General features: G+C 40.1%; 1 protein-coding gene across 1 annotated transcript in view; it reads left to right on the forward strand.

Moving 5' to 3' along the window:
• MET (MET proto-oncogene, receptor tyrosine kinase) overlaps window positions 1-18,132 on the forward strand; it is a 71,274-nt gene that overhangs the window by 44,021 nt on the left and 9,121 nt on the right. Inside the window, exons 10-14 of the mRNA XM_010004296.1 lie at window positions 5,125-5,343; window positions 10,900-11,046; window positions 13,051-13,207; window positions 14,012-14,152; window positions 17,488-17,718. Of these exons, the coding sequence (XP_010002598.1) occupies window positions 5,125-5,343; window positions 10,900-11,046; window positions 13,051-13,207; window positions 14,012-14,152; window positions 17,488-17,718 (895 nt within the window). The remainder of the gene's footprint in view (window positions 1-5,124; window positions 5,344-10,899; window positions 11,047-13,050; window positions 13,208-14,011; window positions 14,153-17,487; window positions 17,719-18,132) is intronic.

The raw sequence follows: 18,132 nt of genomic DNA on the forward strand, positions 1-18,132 counted from the left end.
TATTTTCTCTTTGAAAGCCTGTACTTTGCATTGATTCCTCAATAGTGAACAAGTGGTCTCTCAGGGATACTTTGCTGTCACAATTATAATATTCCATTAATTAATTAATTTGGATATGTGTTATTACTGCTTAATCTCTTCTGAACATGAATGTCCAAAGATATCCAATATTGCAAGATTAGGAAAAAGCTCCTTTTAATGCATGACCTCCAATAGCTGACCATGTAGCTACACAAGATCATCTCCACAGACTTTTCATTTTCTCTTTAGTAAGTAATCTCTTGAATGATCTTTAGCATTTTTTAATTTCTCCCTGCTAAATGCCATTTCCTGCTCTATTACAGGAATTAGGGCATTTTAAAATAATACATAATCCATATTATAATACAGGTTATAATTATATATTATTATTATATATAACTACATATTATTATACACTGTTATGTATATTATTATATATGACATTATAATTATAAGCCATATAATAATAATAAAACAATCCATTTTCCTAATACTCATTAAAATGCTTAGAGCTCACCAGCAAGTGTCTACATTAGATTTATTGAATAATGTTAAAGGAACTTCCTTGGAAACTCTGGATGGTGTGCATGTGACTATTGAAGATATTTGGACTATCTGTCCAAAGACACTCGGGATTGGATCCTCTGTCTGCATTGATTCTGTGACATAAAGCTGCCACAGAAGTCCAGCAAAGATTTTCCTTCACAAAGGGAAACCATTAGCCTTTCTTTCTGTGCCAATTTGGCATCTCATGCGCAAATACTGCTAAGGAAAAAGTGCAGCCAGGGGTGTCAGGGAAAAGCCCATGCTGTGAAATCACCAGGGTGGCAATGATGTGGTGCTAGCAGGTACATTGACCATTCCAAGTCCAGGGAGGACTTTAGACTCCAGTCCATACTGGTTGTGTTGTGCAAAGGGCTGGGTCTCAGACCCAGGAGTGAGAGAGGTTTTAATCTACCTTCTGGTCCACTGATCTGATAGACTGGAAGTATCATCATGATTTCATCCAAGATAACTAGAATAAAAATGCCACCAATCCACTAGCACCATTCATTGCACCACCTGAAATGGCAGCAAAAGCCAGTGAGTTCTCTGAAAAATCTTCAAGATACTCTGCTTGAGCATCACTGCTCAGATTCTCAAGTACACAGAAAAGTCTTCTGAATGGGCTTTCCTCAAGTCGCACCTGAATTCTCATCTGTTTCTATTGGCAAAGATGGTTAGAGAGTCTCCCAGTCTGTCTTTAATCTAATTCATCTTTCATTCCACAATGGAACTCCAAAAGTTTACTTTTCGTGAAAGGAAAGATTGGCCCTTTTCTCCCTTTTGACTGCCACAGATCCTGCAATGTACATCCAGCTGCCCCTCTCTTATCTGGGTCAGCTGCTGGAAGACCTCTGGAGCCCAGAGATCCTCCCTCATACTTTTCCTGGTTTTCTATCAGATGAAAAAAATTGAATTGGACACCAAAGTTCAGATTCTGTAGGTCAGGTTTGAATTAATTGCCTCAAGGGTCATATTTTACAAATGAAACAAGAATACATACCTTTAAGTGATGAGTCATATGCATTCTGCAATGGATTATTATTCCCTTTGGGGTATAGTATTTACTTATGCTTGTGAAATGCTCCATAACTTTTACATCTTTTCTTCCTTCTTGTCTTCAGATGTAGATCATACTCAAAGGAAGAGTGTAGGCTTAGCTTTTAAAGTGAATGTACTTTAAAGCCTAATTAAATAAAAGTTGAAGGTGCTGGCTAATAGTATCTTAATTGAGAAGGCAATAGATTGAATTAGGGTTTCTTTCTTATAGATCCTCAATCCAATATTTCTTGAAAACTAAACCGTCATATTCTTCAATTGCTAAAACCAATTTCAAGGTAAAAATGTCATGTCAAATCATGTACCAATGAGGGCATTGCAAATAAGATTTTTCTTGACCTTACCAATCAGTCACATTGCATCTTCTCCAAAGAGTATTATTAGATTTTTATCATTTTCTGAAAGCTTCCTCTTTAGAGACCAGCCTGATAAAGTAAAGTATCTGATTCTAATAGATAGCCACAAACAAAGTTACAAATACCACGGCTATTCATTTAAGAGACATTACTACTCTACAGTAGATAAAAAGTCTAATGAATTTGCATTAATCAAATAAATATAATGAATACCTGGGACATATTTGGTTTTATAATTATATATCTATAGTAATCCCTTTTTAGAATCGACACAATATGATAGATAACTTTTTGAATATTCATGTATCATGGAAAAGTATGGCTTGAGCATGCATTATACTAATGTTGCATCTGCCAAGGCTGCCCAGAGAGGCTGTGGAGTCTCCTTCACTGGAGACATTCAAAACCCCCCTGGACATGTTCCTGTGTGATGTACTCTAGGTGACCCTGCTCTGGCAGGGGGGCTGGACTAGATGATCTTTCGAGGTCCCTTCCAACCCCTAGGATTTGTGATTCTGTGATCTTATTAATACCATACTGATTCAAATTAATTTCTAGATTCACATGATACAACAAAGCCTGAGATATGGTAAATGGTGTATAACAGGTACTCAAAATAAGAACAGTCTAATATTTTAAGCAAATGGAGTGAAATTCTGCCTTGTCTTGTGTCCCACAGGTTACCCTGTTGTCATGGGTGATGCACAACTATTTCTGAATTTGTGCTGGGCACCTAAACAGGCTTTTAGTTACACAGGTACAAGTTTCATTAGCATCACTGAGAGCTGCACCACGTTATTTAACTGACCAACTCACAGCTCACAGACATGTAACTCTTGTAGTAGAGTTCTAGTGCTCTATTTCAGAGACTTGAAAATGTTTCCCTTGGCAGATTCAGGATTTCACTATATTATGCACAGAAACATATAAGAAAAAGTGCTGATTTGTAGATAGCTAATTTAATCTCACTTTTCAAGTTAATGTGAGTATATAACTGATACAGTTTGAATAGTTATGTCACTGATTTGAAACACAGCAAGATTACATGGCATTAATTTAGCATATTAGAAACAAATGTAAACTAATTTTCCAGCTCCTTCAGGCAGCATTTTGTAGAATCACAGAATCACTTAGGTTGGAAAAGACCTTTAAGATCAAGTCCAACCATTAACCCTGCTCTTCCAAGTCCAGCACTAAGCCATATTCCCAAGCACTACATCTAGACAACTTTTAAATACATCCAGGGATGGTGACACAACCACCTCCCTGGGCAGCGTGTTCCAATGTCTGACAACCCTTGCAGTGAAAAAATTATTCCTAATGCTTAGTCTAAACCTCCCCTGGTGCAGCTTGAGGCTAATAACAACCAATTTAATTTGAAGAACAAAAGAGGAAAATATGTAATTTTTTTTGCTTCCTCTAGATGTTCAAAGGTATTCAACAGCACTGTTGGTTTTCCAGGGAAATTTCTAGTAGAACAAATTTAAGATTTGTGATGACTAGGAGCTAAGCCTCATTCTTACCAAGCCACATGTCAGCCACTCTAGTTATTATTAAAAAAAAAAAAAAAATGTCATCTCTGCTCTTAAGGCACAGTGTACAGGCAACTACTTGTAGAAGGCTTATACAATTACAAGATAAATACTTTTGTAGAGCTGAAGCAGCTCTGTGCCAGAAGTCCTTCGACCATGTCCACAGTAGGCAGCATGAAAGGGAGGCACAGCAAAGGGACTACATGATACAATCACAAACAAGCCACTCTGCAGTTTGTGTGAGGCTGCCCAGCACCCACCGTGCCTCCCGTGTCGATGCTTGTAGATGTGCTGTTGACATGATAATCAAATTAGTCATGTAGAAACCTTCACAGTCAAGAGAGATAAGTCAACCCTTCTGAAGCACCATTAATCTAATTAAAGCTGTTGACTAAAATGTATCAGATGCATCCTAGTCTAGGTGAGCCTGTTTCCCTCTGTTGACTATAAAGGCAGTTTAGACAACTAACTCCAACACAGGTGTCTTGATGCAGCCTGGATGAATACCATCTGTAAGGATTCATATTATCCCTGTAAACTGCCTAAAACCAGCTTCAGATCACGCTACCAGGAAATTCTCACTGTTTTAGGAAGGAGTTCGGTCCATCTTGTCTGTCTTGTGAGTCCTGTGCCAAAGCCATATGGGATAGAGGAAAGCACCCCCACAGCACAAAGCATGCTCTGGCAATGTAGGGTTCACCAGCAGCTTTCCCCTGGGAAGGACCTCTAGAGCAGGCAGGCCCTCAAGAGGAATAATGGCAGAGTGAGGGACAAGCATGGCTTCACACTGGTTGTCAGGTGGCTCCTGTAGTGAGGCGCAAACATCTCCTCTCCACTGGTATCCAAGGAGATACAGCATGAAGCACACCCCAGTCAACACTCCCAGGAGGGACTTGCATGACACCTGGGTACCTAAGCACCAAATGCTGCCCATCTAGGGCCTAATATGTACATTTTTGGAAAGAAGATACACTGCTGAGATTTTGTGGCCCAGAATCCCTTGGTCACTTTGACTTTAAAGCACTTTCTCTCAACATCCATAGTGTCTTTCTGGAAACATAGTAGCTCAACTATGCTGTGGGTAAGCAGTACTTTACTTTTGTTTTCAACTGTTTCAGTCAGATTCATTTGCCTTATTTTTACCTTCTCTGGTCCCTTGCTATTGCTTTGGTAATGTAAAAGGAAGAGAAATCCATGTGGCAGTCACTCTGGCATAGGCTGGATAAACTGAATTATGGCTACTTTGTGTCCCAGTACAGCTTCAGTACATCAGGATAGCCTCCTGATGGTCCTTGGCTTTGGACATTATTTTCCATTAATTATCTGCAAAATATTTACTTTAAAAGTGCTGGGAACAATCAGGCCAGGAAGCTTGTTTACTTGAACATTTCCTCAACAAGAGTGCAAACACCATTGACATGGAGTTTTTATGCTCTTCTCTCAGCTCTAAATAAACGCTGTGTAGCACTGATCAAGATTTTGGTTTGGTTAAAGAAGAACAAGACCCCTGGTGCTTATTTTTTTCACTATATATGTATTGTTAAAGAACAGTTGTGTTCATCAGTGACTTCCTATGCACGTACTTACTGCAATTACCTCTTTCTTTTTTATAGGCGTGTAGCCACCGCTCTAGCTCGGAGATCATCTGCTGTACAACGCCTTCACTGAAAGCCTTCAATCTCCAACCACCCTTTGTAACCAAAGTTTTCTTTCTTTTTGATGGTGTCAGCTCTGTGTACTTCGATTTTGATTATGTAAATAATCCTGTTTTTAAGCATTTTGAAAAGCCAGTGTTCATCTCAAGAGGCAACCAAAATATTCTGGAAATTAAGGTAAGAAATATTGAAATAAGTTTTTCAATTATTTGCAAGTGCACTTCAGCAGTGTAGTGTGGAACACAGACTTTGATGAAATAAGGGAAGCTCCAAGGAAGCAAGGGCAGAGAGAGATGTGTGTTCATTACTGTGTTTATCTGAGCCCCCATCTGTCACAACTTAAAAGATGCAGAGCTGACAACAAAGACATACCAGAGTGATTGTTTGCATCAGATTGGGTGGGAGAGGTGCTTTCCTTATCTTCTTGGGAGGGCCACAGTATATCAGCTTCCAGTTGCAATGACCTACATCACCAGTTTAGGATTAAAGATGGCCAGCCACCCAGAACCTAAAGTCTGTGGTCTGCACACATGTCCTGATTCTCACTGTCACATGGTTTTGTGTCCTTCCTCATGAAAGATTTGGAGTTGCCTTTAGAAAGCGACCTAGTGGCTTTGGCTCTAGAGCTGAGGGAAGCTCTGTCCTGTGCACAAATTCACTCATGAGGATCAGTCACCACTGCAGCCTAAATATTTACAGATCCATGAAAAATGCAAAGTTGATGCTGAGTGGTTGTTAAAAGAGTACAAGAATGGCCTACATCACACTGAGAAACATCTCTTAGGAATTTGGGGCCCTCACAAGCTGCCTGCTCTGTACTAGTGTGCTGTGGAGAAAGTTTTTTGCGAGAGTCTGATTTCTTGAAATCTAGTGCTTTTCTGATTTAAAGTATCAAATTGAAACAGTATAAATACAGGCATTTCTAATTTACAAGTAATGTTTATGAAAATTTATTATTATTTACATGTAAATTGTATATAATATATGTAATTTATATAATCTATAGTCTATTAAAAATGCTTTACAGAAGAGAATCTGCCTTAATGCTGGGGTCATCTCTTTGCATAGCTCCTCCATAGCTCTGTAAGTCAAAACTCTTTTCCCATATGACTCTCATGAAATCTTGAAGCCCTGAGGTCTCTGACTCAGAGATGGTCCAGTGGGCCAGCTTCTGAGCTCCAGAGCCTCTGTCAGCCATGATGGATTCCATTTAAACTCTCTGAATATTGCTATGTCTCCATAAAGTGTTTTAGGCAAATTCCAAAGAATAAACACTCTGATTTTTATTTTTTTATTTTGTTTTGCTGCTTGGAACTATTCACCGTACAGTCACCCCTTGCACAATGCAGAGCAATTCTCTTGTTCAGTTATGGAGAAATGCTAGAAAGAATTCTGGTATGCGGGTCAACGGAGAGCTGGGAATATATAGCTTCTGCATGGCTCAGTGCCTCTGTGCAGTGACAGCAGTGTTTTCCAGTATTTTCCAGGTCATGCATATCAAACGATTGGAAAGAAGACTAATCTGAGAAGAATCATAGAATAACTTAGATTCGAAGGAACCTCTGGAGGTCTTCATAGTCTAAACCCTTTGCTCAAAACAGGGCTATGGTAAAAATTAGGTCAGTTTGCCTATGCCTTGTCCAGACGAGTTTTGAAAATCTCCAAGAATGAAGATTTTACAGCTTTAAAAACTCTACTAGCCCTGCATTGTGCATCCTGTGCTTCAGCTCCCTTCCTAGCTCAGTGTCCCTCTTCTGTACTTCATCCAGTTTGTCAGTATCTCTCTTGGTCAGTGGGGTTCAAAATTCGACAGTTCACCAGGTGTGGTCTCACAAGTGCTGAGTATTGCTGATGGCCAGCCAGTTTGTCACCCACTTTACCCATCCTTCCATCCATCCAGTCCATATAATCCCAAGTTGTTTTCAATGCCAGGAGATACTGTGTTACGAATCTTGCTAAAATCAAGGTAAATACTGTCCAGTACTCACCCTTACTCTACAGAAAGCAATCAGGCTGCTCAGGCAAAATCCTACCTTAGGAACTTATGCTGGCTCTTCCCAATTGCATTCTTGTCCTTCCTCTGGAAAAGCTTCCATGAGGACTTCCTCCGTGATCTTCCCAGGGGCTGAGGTTAAAGATTTTGCGGTTTTTAACTCTCTTGTTTCTTTTACTCTTGAACTTTTTATTGTCCCCTAAGAAGAATTGTAGTGCTATTTATTGCTGGGAAGAAGCCATTCAAATGAGAAGGGCTGGCTGAGGACGACCCTACTGATAACTGACCAAAGTCACAGTTTTGTATCATTGATGTCACCTGTAGTCATGGCACCCAAGGCAGATGTCTACTTAAGGCTAATGCTCTGATTATTTCCTGGCAACTAACTGGTGAATAACATTAGTGAAAGCTGGTGTCCTAGAACAAAGCATGAACCAGCCTCAATATAACATCTTACTCTAAATAGAATTAGTTATAGTGGGATGCTTCTACCAAAACACTGAGGCAATGTTCAGAAATTATAGTCATGAGCCAAAAGATCCAAAAGCCATTTTGGCAACACTTTTCCCTTGCCCCATACCCACATTCAAAAATACCCACACACAAGTTTACATGCCTCATGGTCATATTTTGTGCAGTAATTAAGCAAACTCAGCATGAAATTAAATGGCAGCTTGCTTCAGTGAACAGTCTATTCTACCAAACCAAAGTTCTTTTATCTTTTTCTTAATTAGTTTCAGAGGGATGGAGGGAGTTTTATCACAAGTTTTTCAATCAGACTAATCTAGTGTGACATTATTTGGCTTTCCTCAGATGGCAGTGGGTACCAATTGAAAGGTTCTGTTTGGTTTCCCCTGATGACTGTAAGATGTTTTTGTAAGAAAATGTTACACACAAGAAAACATTAAGTCTCCTGTCTAAAATGCAGTCAGGGCACTGTATGCCATGAATGTCAGCCCTTCTTGTCTTTAGTGCCAGCCCTTTTGTCTTTCACACTACTGAGCCTCTCAGGGTCCCACATCATCACTGTCTTCCTCTGCCAAGTATTTGGCTCTTTGAAGTCTCTCAGTGCCCACCATGCCCCAGCCAGAGGGGTCATGGCAAAGTGGCATGAAGGCACTTCTCTTCTTCAACACCATGAAGATACCACTTCAGAAGTGCTCCCATCTCCCACTGACATGGGAAGCTCTCAGGGCAGGAGAAATGTGGTGTTCTGCTGTTGGGTACAACCAAGCACCTGAGTCTGCTCAAGAGGACAGAGTCTACTTGCTGCCATCCGCAGGAGCCACAGGCCCAGACCTGCAAGCTGGCCTGCTGACAGCCCAGTGTGTCCTAGCTGTGAAAAAACAAAGAAACAAAACCAAAAAACAACAACAAATAAATAAGGAAAGAAACAGCTTCTTACCTCAGTCTGCCCAGAGGCCTGGCCTGGTCAGGGGTTGTGCTCACGTGCCAAGCTGGTGCACAGTCTGTGTGCAGGCTTCCAGAGGAGGCCTAGGAATAGGCCAGTAGGTGACCAAAGGCTATTTAGAAATATAAATCTTACACTAGCAAAACAAGTAGCACAATTGTAATTTCATGTTACACATCACATTTGAGATCTTGGTTTTCTTTTGGCACATCTGTTCTAAAACTAAGAGTAGAACAAGACTTACTAAATTTCCTACTCTATTCCTGAGCCAGTACAAGACATTCTTTATGAGACAATCTTATGGAACTCTTGCCTATTTATAGGTCACTCTATTTTCAATCTTCTTCCACATCACATAGAAAAAGATGTTTCTCTCCATGTCTGGACCAAGAGAGTGCAATATAGAAACCCTGGTATTTCTGAGCAAGCTGAAGTGGACGCTCTGCAGCTGCGGTAATTCCTTCTTGCCAAGTCAAGCCACTCTGCTTAGGAACCTTTAAAATTCTTCCTACACCAATCTCAAAATTTCTACACTTTGGTCTGTGGTCCTTCTACTGCTTCTAGACTTTCACCCAAATTATTACAATCTCTCTGAAGTTGTGAGGTGGTTGATCTATCATATTGATTTGCAACAGCTACTTAGTCCAGTAACAAGCTTCTCCAGCTTATGTGCAAGGGCATTGCTCAGGAAGAAGGGGATAATATACATTTTTATTAGAAAACACTGTTTTCCAGTTCTCAGAGCAGTCAGTTTCCTCATTTTCTTACAACCATAGGCAAATGGTGTGGTCCTTAGAATAGCAAAACTACTGCTGAAGGAGTTCTGAAACTCTTTATATTTTGAGATAGTATATAGAATATATTTGAAACTATAATATATTAATGGCAATGTAATGGTAGTAAGTAAAACATACTGTATTCCTTATACCTAGCTATGGACCACCTTAGGAAATGTCAGTATGATTTTTTTCCCCTTGGGTAAGCATCAATTTTGATGGAGAAAATTTCTAAGACTTGGTGTAGAAGAAAAGAAGCTGCTCAGCCACATTCTCCAGGATAGTACGTTTACCCTGAAGATGGAGGACTCAAATTCAAGTCTTTCAATTTATATCATTCAAAAGAAATATTTGAACACGAATTTGCTCACAGCCTGTAGCAAGTCTCCATCATTATAAGCAATAAGCCATGAATCACATTCTCCCTGGCCCATTGAATATTTACTTAATTAGCAACAAACAGAATGACTCCAGGTAGACAGAAGATAGTGGTAAATGGACTTTTTTGGCCAGCAATTAAGAAGCACTCACCTGGGGTGTGGTTTTGCTATTCAAAATAGGATGTTTAACTGGCTCTCCTATGTTTTTGTTAACATATTCCCAGGGCTCAGTCTAATTCTGCAGGAGACCCAGGATATATTCCAAAGTAAGGTTTTTTTGCCTTACTTTTGAGGATGGGATTCTTGTTTTCTTTTCAGTAAATGAGGCCTCATTGCAGTATCAGCCTTGATATCTTACTTCCTTCCAAACTCCTAGATCCAGCCCACATAAATAGCCTATATTAGTGTTACTCCCCATCCTCCCTTTTCCCCTTTTACTCCCACTTAATATGTCTGTTCTTTCATCTTAATTTTGGCTGTAAATGCAGTACAGAAGCTTCATAAATACTGATGCACTCCAGAACACAAAAGATCCTGAATTTGTCCTTTGGACACTATACCAGAAGGAAAAATATTTAATCCAAGTCTGAGATAGTGAAAGCAGGTTTTCTGAGTAAGGAGTACACTTCCCATGCTGTCATCATCACCAGGGTTTGTTCCTTTTTGGTCTGTGAAACATGATGTTAACAGTTTTTTGCATTTTTATTATTATAATTAATTAGTTCTTTTTGAAAGTTTCACTCCTTCTACCATAACCACTTGCGAAACAAAATGTTTGAGATGCCTTTAGCTTGTGGATAATATAATGCCAGTTTTTTATAAACAACAGGATCACATAATGCTTCCTTTCTTGCACAGATTATGCAAAATTCTAAACAGGACCAACAGGATTTATCCCTTGGACATTTACAGTTTTAAAAGTCTGTATGGACCGTATGAGTATTAGTGGCAGCAGATTTTATGCATAACCATTCTCCCTCTCTGGTCTGTCTGTCAAACTCCCATTTACATGAAAAAAACTGATATATGCATATTGACAAAGCAATGTAAATTTGCATTAGTCTTTTATTTCACTATTGTTTTTCCATTAAAACATTTTCCAAAGTAATAAAAGGACTTCTCCCTAACTTCTATGAGATGGCTATGTAATAGGTAATTGATTTTTTTTCCAAGGGAAATTATATTGATTCAGAAGCTGTTAAAGGAGAGGTGCTAAAAGTTGGAAATAAAAGCTGTGAAAAACTCTTCCTGCAGTCGGAATCAGTTCTGTGCACAGTTCCCAGCGATCTCCTGAAATCCAACGGCGAGCTAAATATAGAGGTGAGGCAGCTACTCCACATATGAGATACTAATGCCATTTTTATTATCATTCCCAATGTCACTATTGAACCTATAAACTTTAAATTTAAGCCTAAGCCTGTGTTTACAGAGGTATCTCTATCCCTGTTCATTTGGGATGGAAATTCAAATAACATTGAAAATTTAAAAAGGAATATTATCATCATTGTTGTTATTACCTGTTTGTGTAGAGACTTTCTGGAGCTTTAGGCACAAAGTAGGACCTAAACTAAGCACAGAAATAAAATTATAGTTATTAATCCAAACACAAGAGGCCAAACAGGAAGCTAAAATGGAGTAGGTTTACTTTGGAGCTCACAAGCCCTTTTTTCAGCAAAAAAAATTCTGCTGCTGTCAAGAGAATCAGATCCTTTCTGAAATAATTTTTGTCTGCTTTTTATAATTTTATTTCAATTATTTTTGTAAGATGCACTCGTACAAATGGACAAATGTTTGAATTCCACTATCTTTCTAAAAGTGATCTCACTAGAGTCATTCAGAGTGCTACGGCAAATGTAAACTGTAGACACTTGACCTACTGATTTGTAGAATAAGACACAAATCCTTCAATATCTTTGTATTTTTTTTTAATATAAAAAAAAGGAAAATCACAGCAGAATGGGATTAACTTTAAACTATGAAATTTGCTGATCATTCTCATTCACTGCTGATTCACTGAAAACAGTGGAGACTTTGTCAGTCATGTAAGTGTGATTAGGATCAAAGCCTATGTAAGCTCTTTGGAGCAGGAACCACCTATTTTTTCTAAGCTTTTATGACATTCATCTCAACAGAGTCCTGGGCCATGAGCAGCATTCTTATGTGCTACTGCAATCTAAGTAAATAGTAATAACTAATCTGCTTTATTAATACAGCAATATTAATTTGTTTTAATAATGATTTATTTTCAAAAGTACAAAATAAATGTATTTGATCTATCAGACAAACCATAAATTTAGATGCAGCTCTCCTTTCTGTGTATGTGTTTTCCTTGCTCCATGTAATACTAGTGCACATGTTCCGTTCTGTTTGTACTTTTACATGTGCAACTGGGACTGTCACTACATTCAGTCAGTTCTACAACATGGTGTTTCCTGAACCTGTAAGAAACAGATATGCGTGACGTATTTTGTACATAGAAAAGAACACAACATAAAGGGGTTAAATAAGGTTTCTGCTTGCTTACTGGCAAGGAGCCTCAGAAATTGCAGCCTGCCCAGCGAAGAAGAAAATTTGCTCTTTTGACGGGCAAATCCATCATTACAGTACCCAGAGGAATGAATTCCACGCAAGGAAGAGAATAGATGGCCAAATGCATTCCAACTGACTGAGCTAGTGCCGTGTGACCTAAAACAGTTTTTCCCTGTTAGCTGCTTGGTGTTTGTTTGGTTGTTGATTTTGGGGGTTGGTTTTTTGTTTTGTTTTGTTTCTTTAAACTGTTGACAAGCTAGAAGCTGGCAAAGGACAGGCTCACGTGACCTTGGGAACTAAAATGCAGGCACGCTGTCAGCAGAGAGAGAGTTTGATGTTACAGTGTATTTATGCCAGAAGGACGCATATTAAAGACACTTGGCCTTGTTTTTTAATGTGCATCTGAGCCCATATATCCATAGGCTCACACATTTCTGTGCACCATTTGAGGAAAAGTATTAATTTAGCTTTTTGAGTTAACATCTGCTAGCAGTGGGACCTTGTTATCCAGAGTGCGTGCGTGAGTGCATGCCGTGTGTGTGGTGCAGTGCATACATAACTGTGTCACTACCAGAGCTCTTGAAGGCATGTAATGAATCATTAAAATGTAGATCTGCTTTTGTGCACACCAATATAGCATGTTTCTCCACTCCCAATGTCTTATCACAGTACAGCATCACAAAATCAAGACTGAATACATTTGGGACATATCAGCTCATGCTTTAGTACTAGTAATCTACTTCTTACTTGTCTTTTGAAATCATCACACAATTTTTTTTCTTTATTTTTTTCCAGTGGAAGCAAGAAGTTTTGTCAACAGTTATTGGAAAAGTGCTGATCCGGCAAGATCAGAATTTCACGGGACTAATTGCTGGAGTTGTTTCAACATCAGTTTTAGTTTTTATCTTTTTGGTGTTTTTCCTCTGGAGAAGGAAGAAAAAACAAATTAAAGGTCCATCATAGTAAAATTCCATAAAATAATTCTGTTATATCTTAGATTTTAAAAGCTTACCTCAATTTATGCTTTGCTTAACTGCCATGCAATGCCCTGATGTAACCTGTCAACAGAGGTTTCACAATCCAGTCCAATGTTTAGTTGTCTTTCAGCCCTTGGCTCTTGCCTGAGCTGGGTGAAGGGCCACACTATACCTAGAGAAGGATTTCAGAGGAACTCTGAGCTATTAAGAAAACTTAGCAACTTCTCTTCCCCAGTCAGCCTTGGAAAAGGGGACAAGTAAATTACATCCATAGAATCATGAGTACTTCAGCTTCATCCAGTTACCTTGTAGTCATCCAGGATGTGCCAAAGTTGCACAAAACGCAGAGCGCTGTGGTGTCCTGGTCTCCTGTTCACGTATATGAGGAACTTAGCCAGAGTTTGCCTCTTCTCCGGCCCCCATGGCTGAGTTTCCTTCCAGTGGGAACTGCCACACTGGGAGGAGAGGAGGAGGGAAGCTAGTATATCAACCAGACTAGTTCTGATGCAGTATCACAGGCAGATCATTAAGCTGTCCCCAGAGGATTGGAAAGTCTCTTGGATCTTCCAGTGTGGCCAAGAGTGGGGCTTTAACACAAGCTATGGCAAATCTTCTGCTCTACAAATAGGTCAAGTTTGGGTCCTGCACATCTGCCTCAGCAACAACCTGACCCTCTTCCCAGCAGAGCAGAACACCTCAACTTAAATAAATACCTAAATTGCTGTTGGCACACAGTAAATGTAAGGGATTTTTAATATTTCTTTCTCCTCCCCCTTCAGACCTGGGAAGCGACCTAGTGCGCTATGATGGCAGAGTGCACACTCCTCACCTGGACAGGCTGGTGAGCGCGAGGAGCGTAAGCCCAACCACAGAAATGGTTTCAAGTGAATCTGTAGACTACAGATCAACTTTTCTAGAAGGTATGCCCCTGTTATGAATCGGTACAGGTAATACTTTATACATCTTGCTTTTCATGTGTCTTCAGATGACAGCTATTTTGATCAGTATCTTCATTTCAGTTTCTCATCTGGTTTGTCTATTTCGGTACTGCTTGGGACTTTCATATGTTCACAGGCTTACTATTTGAACTGAGCTTCTCACATTCTCCCCAAGGTTAAGTTGCGAAGGATTTTTACTTTTGCTCAGGTTGGAGGAATATATACAATACTATTAGTAAAACCTCTCTGTAAGTATGCTTCATAGTTTATTAGGAGCTAGTAGATATAAAGATTTTGTGCTATCATGAGGTCCACCATGTACAAATCCACTCTTAGAAAAGTTATTTTAAGGACAGCATCGAGTAGCTGTAGGTTGTAGTCTCAGGGACTTCATACAGTCATTATAAAGCAGTTCTGTCAGCCCAACAAGGGACATGGACTTTTGTAAACCCATATTCTTTTGGCTGCTCATACCCCTCCTTTAAAATGGCATATTGTAAGATGCAGAAATGTTGATTTTAAAAATTAAGCTGAAGGGATGTGAAAACTGTGACAAATTGAGTGGAGGACCTTGTGTGCTGAGATGCCAGTCTCAGAAAACACACTGTTCATTTTCAGGACTGTGGGCATAAGGGAAGAATAATCTTATGCTGAATACATCTTTGTGCCTTAAAACACCATTTTAGAGTATTATATTCAGCCATTTTAGGCTAAATATGTCTTTTAAGACATGTGGAGCCCATGTTCTGTGATTACCATTAAAGAGTCTTCAACTATTAGGAGTTACGATATTATGGTATTTGAGATATCACCAATTTTTATTAGTCTTGTTAATAGACATAGTCTTGTACTAATTCAAGAGCTGCTGTATACAGCTTAATAGAAATCACTCCAAATCCTTATTCCACCTTTGTAGTTCTCAGTCATGGAGCTGTTTGAGAGCCAGGCCCATTCCCAGCTTCCTTTATGATTCTATAATTGCTGCTGCCAGCTCACACGGGAAGTTTCTTGATTGAAAGATTCCCGAAGGAAAAGGCACGCCTGTGCCACTGGTTGGGAGAGAAAGTGGTGAGACAAAAACTGTGCAAAGATCCTGACACCCCTGTGCACTGTCAAAGCAGAGCAGAGAGTGCACCCAAGAAGAAGGTGTGTTCAGTAAATGTTCCTGTAAGAATGTTCACATCAATTACTGTCAAAGAATAAAATGACAGGGTATCGTGGTTTTGAGCCCAAGACAACAACAAAGAATCATCCACATGGCCTCTCACTCAACTCCCCACACACACACACACACATTCATTCGGGGATGAGGAGGACAAAGCTCATGGGTCGAGAAAAAGGACAGGGAGGGTTCTTCACCAATTAAGGGCAAAGCTGACTCAACTTGGGGGAAAAAAAAATAATAATAAAAAATTAATTTCACACTAATCACACACACACAGGACACAGACAACACAAAGAGCTGTGCTTGCATATGTTACCCCCACCCCTCCCTTCTTCCCAGGCCCAAATCACTTTGTTCCTGGTTTCTCTCCCTCCTTCCCCCCAGCGGCACAGGGGGACAGGGGATGGGGTTTAGAGTCAGTTCACAGGCTGGTGGTTCTTGCCACACCATCCTCCTCGAGCAGAAGGATTCCTTACAGTCCTTCCCTGCTTCCCCATGGGGTCCCTCCCATGGGAGAGAATCCTGTACAAACCTTTCCTTCATGAGTCCTTCCCATGAGGCCTGGAGCTGCTCCAGCCTGGGCTTCCCACAGAGTCATGGACTCCTTCAGGAACAAACTCCCCAGGCACCAGGGTCTTCCACAGCTGCATAATCAAAGTCCACTGGACTTGTTCACCCCTCCTGGAACCTTCAGGGAATGTTCCTCCACCTTCCTCCATGAGTGCAGGGGGGCAGCTGCCATCTCGCCATGGGTTGCAGGGAAACGTCTGCTTGGGCACCTTCTTCCCCTTCTTCCTCACCAACCACGAGCACTGCTCTCCTCCTCCAGCACAGCTCTTCTCTCCTAAGTGCTTCTCTGCTCAGGTGTTATGTTGCTTCTTTATGTTAATTGCTGAGGTGCATCTATCGTCCCTCTAATGGCTCTTTGACTGGGTTTGGAGCTTCTCAGCTTCTCACAGAGCCACTCTTGGGGCCTTTCCCCCACTACCAAAAAAACCACCAAACCAGAGCACAGGGACATTAGAAAACATGCAGATTTACATGTAGCAGCTGTAACAATTATTTAGCACCCATGGCTAGAGTATTTCACTGTGATTATTAAACAGATATTTGCTCTTTCTGACATAAATGAGGCTTTGTTGATATAAGAGTGTGTATTTTTCTTCTTGATAGAGTAGCACTGAGTTTTTCTCAGAACCTAGACTGATAACAGCCCTATATGGAAATTTCCCAAGTTTTATGCATGAATATATAAACCCTGCCTGCACAACACCTTTTACTCTTTGTGATACAATATCTGATAATTTCTGTTGTTAAATTTACTCCCTTTGTTTCTTTTTGACCCTGGGCTAAATTCTGCTCATTGACTCCACTGGAGTCATTCCAGACTGAAACTGGTGCAAGTTAAACTTAGTTCCTTGATTCTGTTACACAAAATGCTAGAAAAAAAAATATCTGTTAAACAGAAGCAATTTAAAATACCTGAACATGTTGTTGACAAAAATAATTTTCTCAAATAAATGGTCCCTGCTTGACTGAAACATTTTAATTTCTGCTATTCTAAATCTGTTGGTTTATGTTATTTTCATGAGTAGCACCAACTGTATTATCTTCAGCAGTTACAGGATATGAATCACCTCTAGGCATTTCCCTGGTTGAATATTTACCATTAGATAAATATAGCTAGTCACCAACAGTTTGGAAACCTTCATGAAATGTGAAGTTACCTACCAGATTAGAACATGACAATAATAAAAGTTTTCATGTCTTTAATTTTTCACTACCTCCTCCTCCCACATCGCTGTCATTTTTCCATTTTACTCTTGTTACTCCCAATTACTAGAAATGTTATAACCTACACTTGGCAAGAAGTGACAGGGCTTCATTCCATCAAGTCAGAATAGTGAAAGTTTTGCCATTTGCTTTCTTAAAAGCAGAGCTGAGGCAAGCATAAGTTTCTAGTGACATGGTTTTCCTGGACTTTGGCAGATTAGCAATGCATATTTTCATTTTCCTTTGTGACCAAAACTTCTGCAAAGCCAAGCCACTTCCAAACTGATAAACTCAAACCTTTGCTCACCAATGAAATAAAGCTCTTTATTTTCCAAGGAGAAATCTGAAAGAATTGTAACATTTTCTGTTCCTCTTGCAGATCAGTTTCCAAGCATGTCTCAGAATGGATCGTGCAGACCTGCCCAGTATCCTCACTCTGACCTCTCCCCAATTCTGTCTAGTGGAGACTCAGATTTAGCAAGTCCACTTCTCCAAACTAACGTCCACATCGACATCAGTGCCTTAAATCCTGACCTGGTCAAAGAAGTGCAGCATGTGGTTATTGGTGCTGACAGCCTGATTGTGCACTTCAGCGAAGTGATAGGGAGAGGTGGGTACCACGACTCTGACTTTGCAAACTGCTGTTCTTGTTGCTCGCCAATCTGTTTTAAACCATTCTGAGTAAGGTGTCTACGTAGGGGTTTTTCAAGCTTTTTGCTTCTTCAGCACTGCTCAGGCAGGCCCTCTGATCCACAAGGCTGCAGAGTAGAAAAGAGGCTGCCACAGAACATTGTACGAGCCCATGGCACGTGCCTAAATGGCAGGGGATGCTGAGGTAGGGGCACCAGTGATCAGAGCCTGAGGGTGGGCAGGATTGCTACATGACACAGAAAAGTCCTGCAGTCACTAATGGATTCAGTAGAAGTCCCCGTGGGCCAGGTGAAATGCATACACTCCTTTTTCCTCCATAAGTTTCCTTCAGCTCTGATGAATTCAGTTTCTTCCTGCTAAAGGCTCTCTGTTC

The sequence above is a fragment of the Chaetura pelagica genome, unplaced genomic scaffold (assembly GCF_000747805.2).
Source record: "Chaetura pelagica isolate M959 unplaced genomic scaffold, ChaPel_1.0 scaffold68, whole genome shotgun sequence".
Taxonomy (NCBI): domain Eukaryota; kingdom Metazoa; phylum Chordata; class Aves; order Apodiformes; family Apodidae; genus Chaetura; species Chaetura pelagica.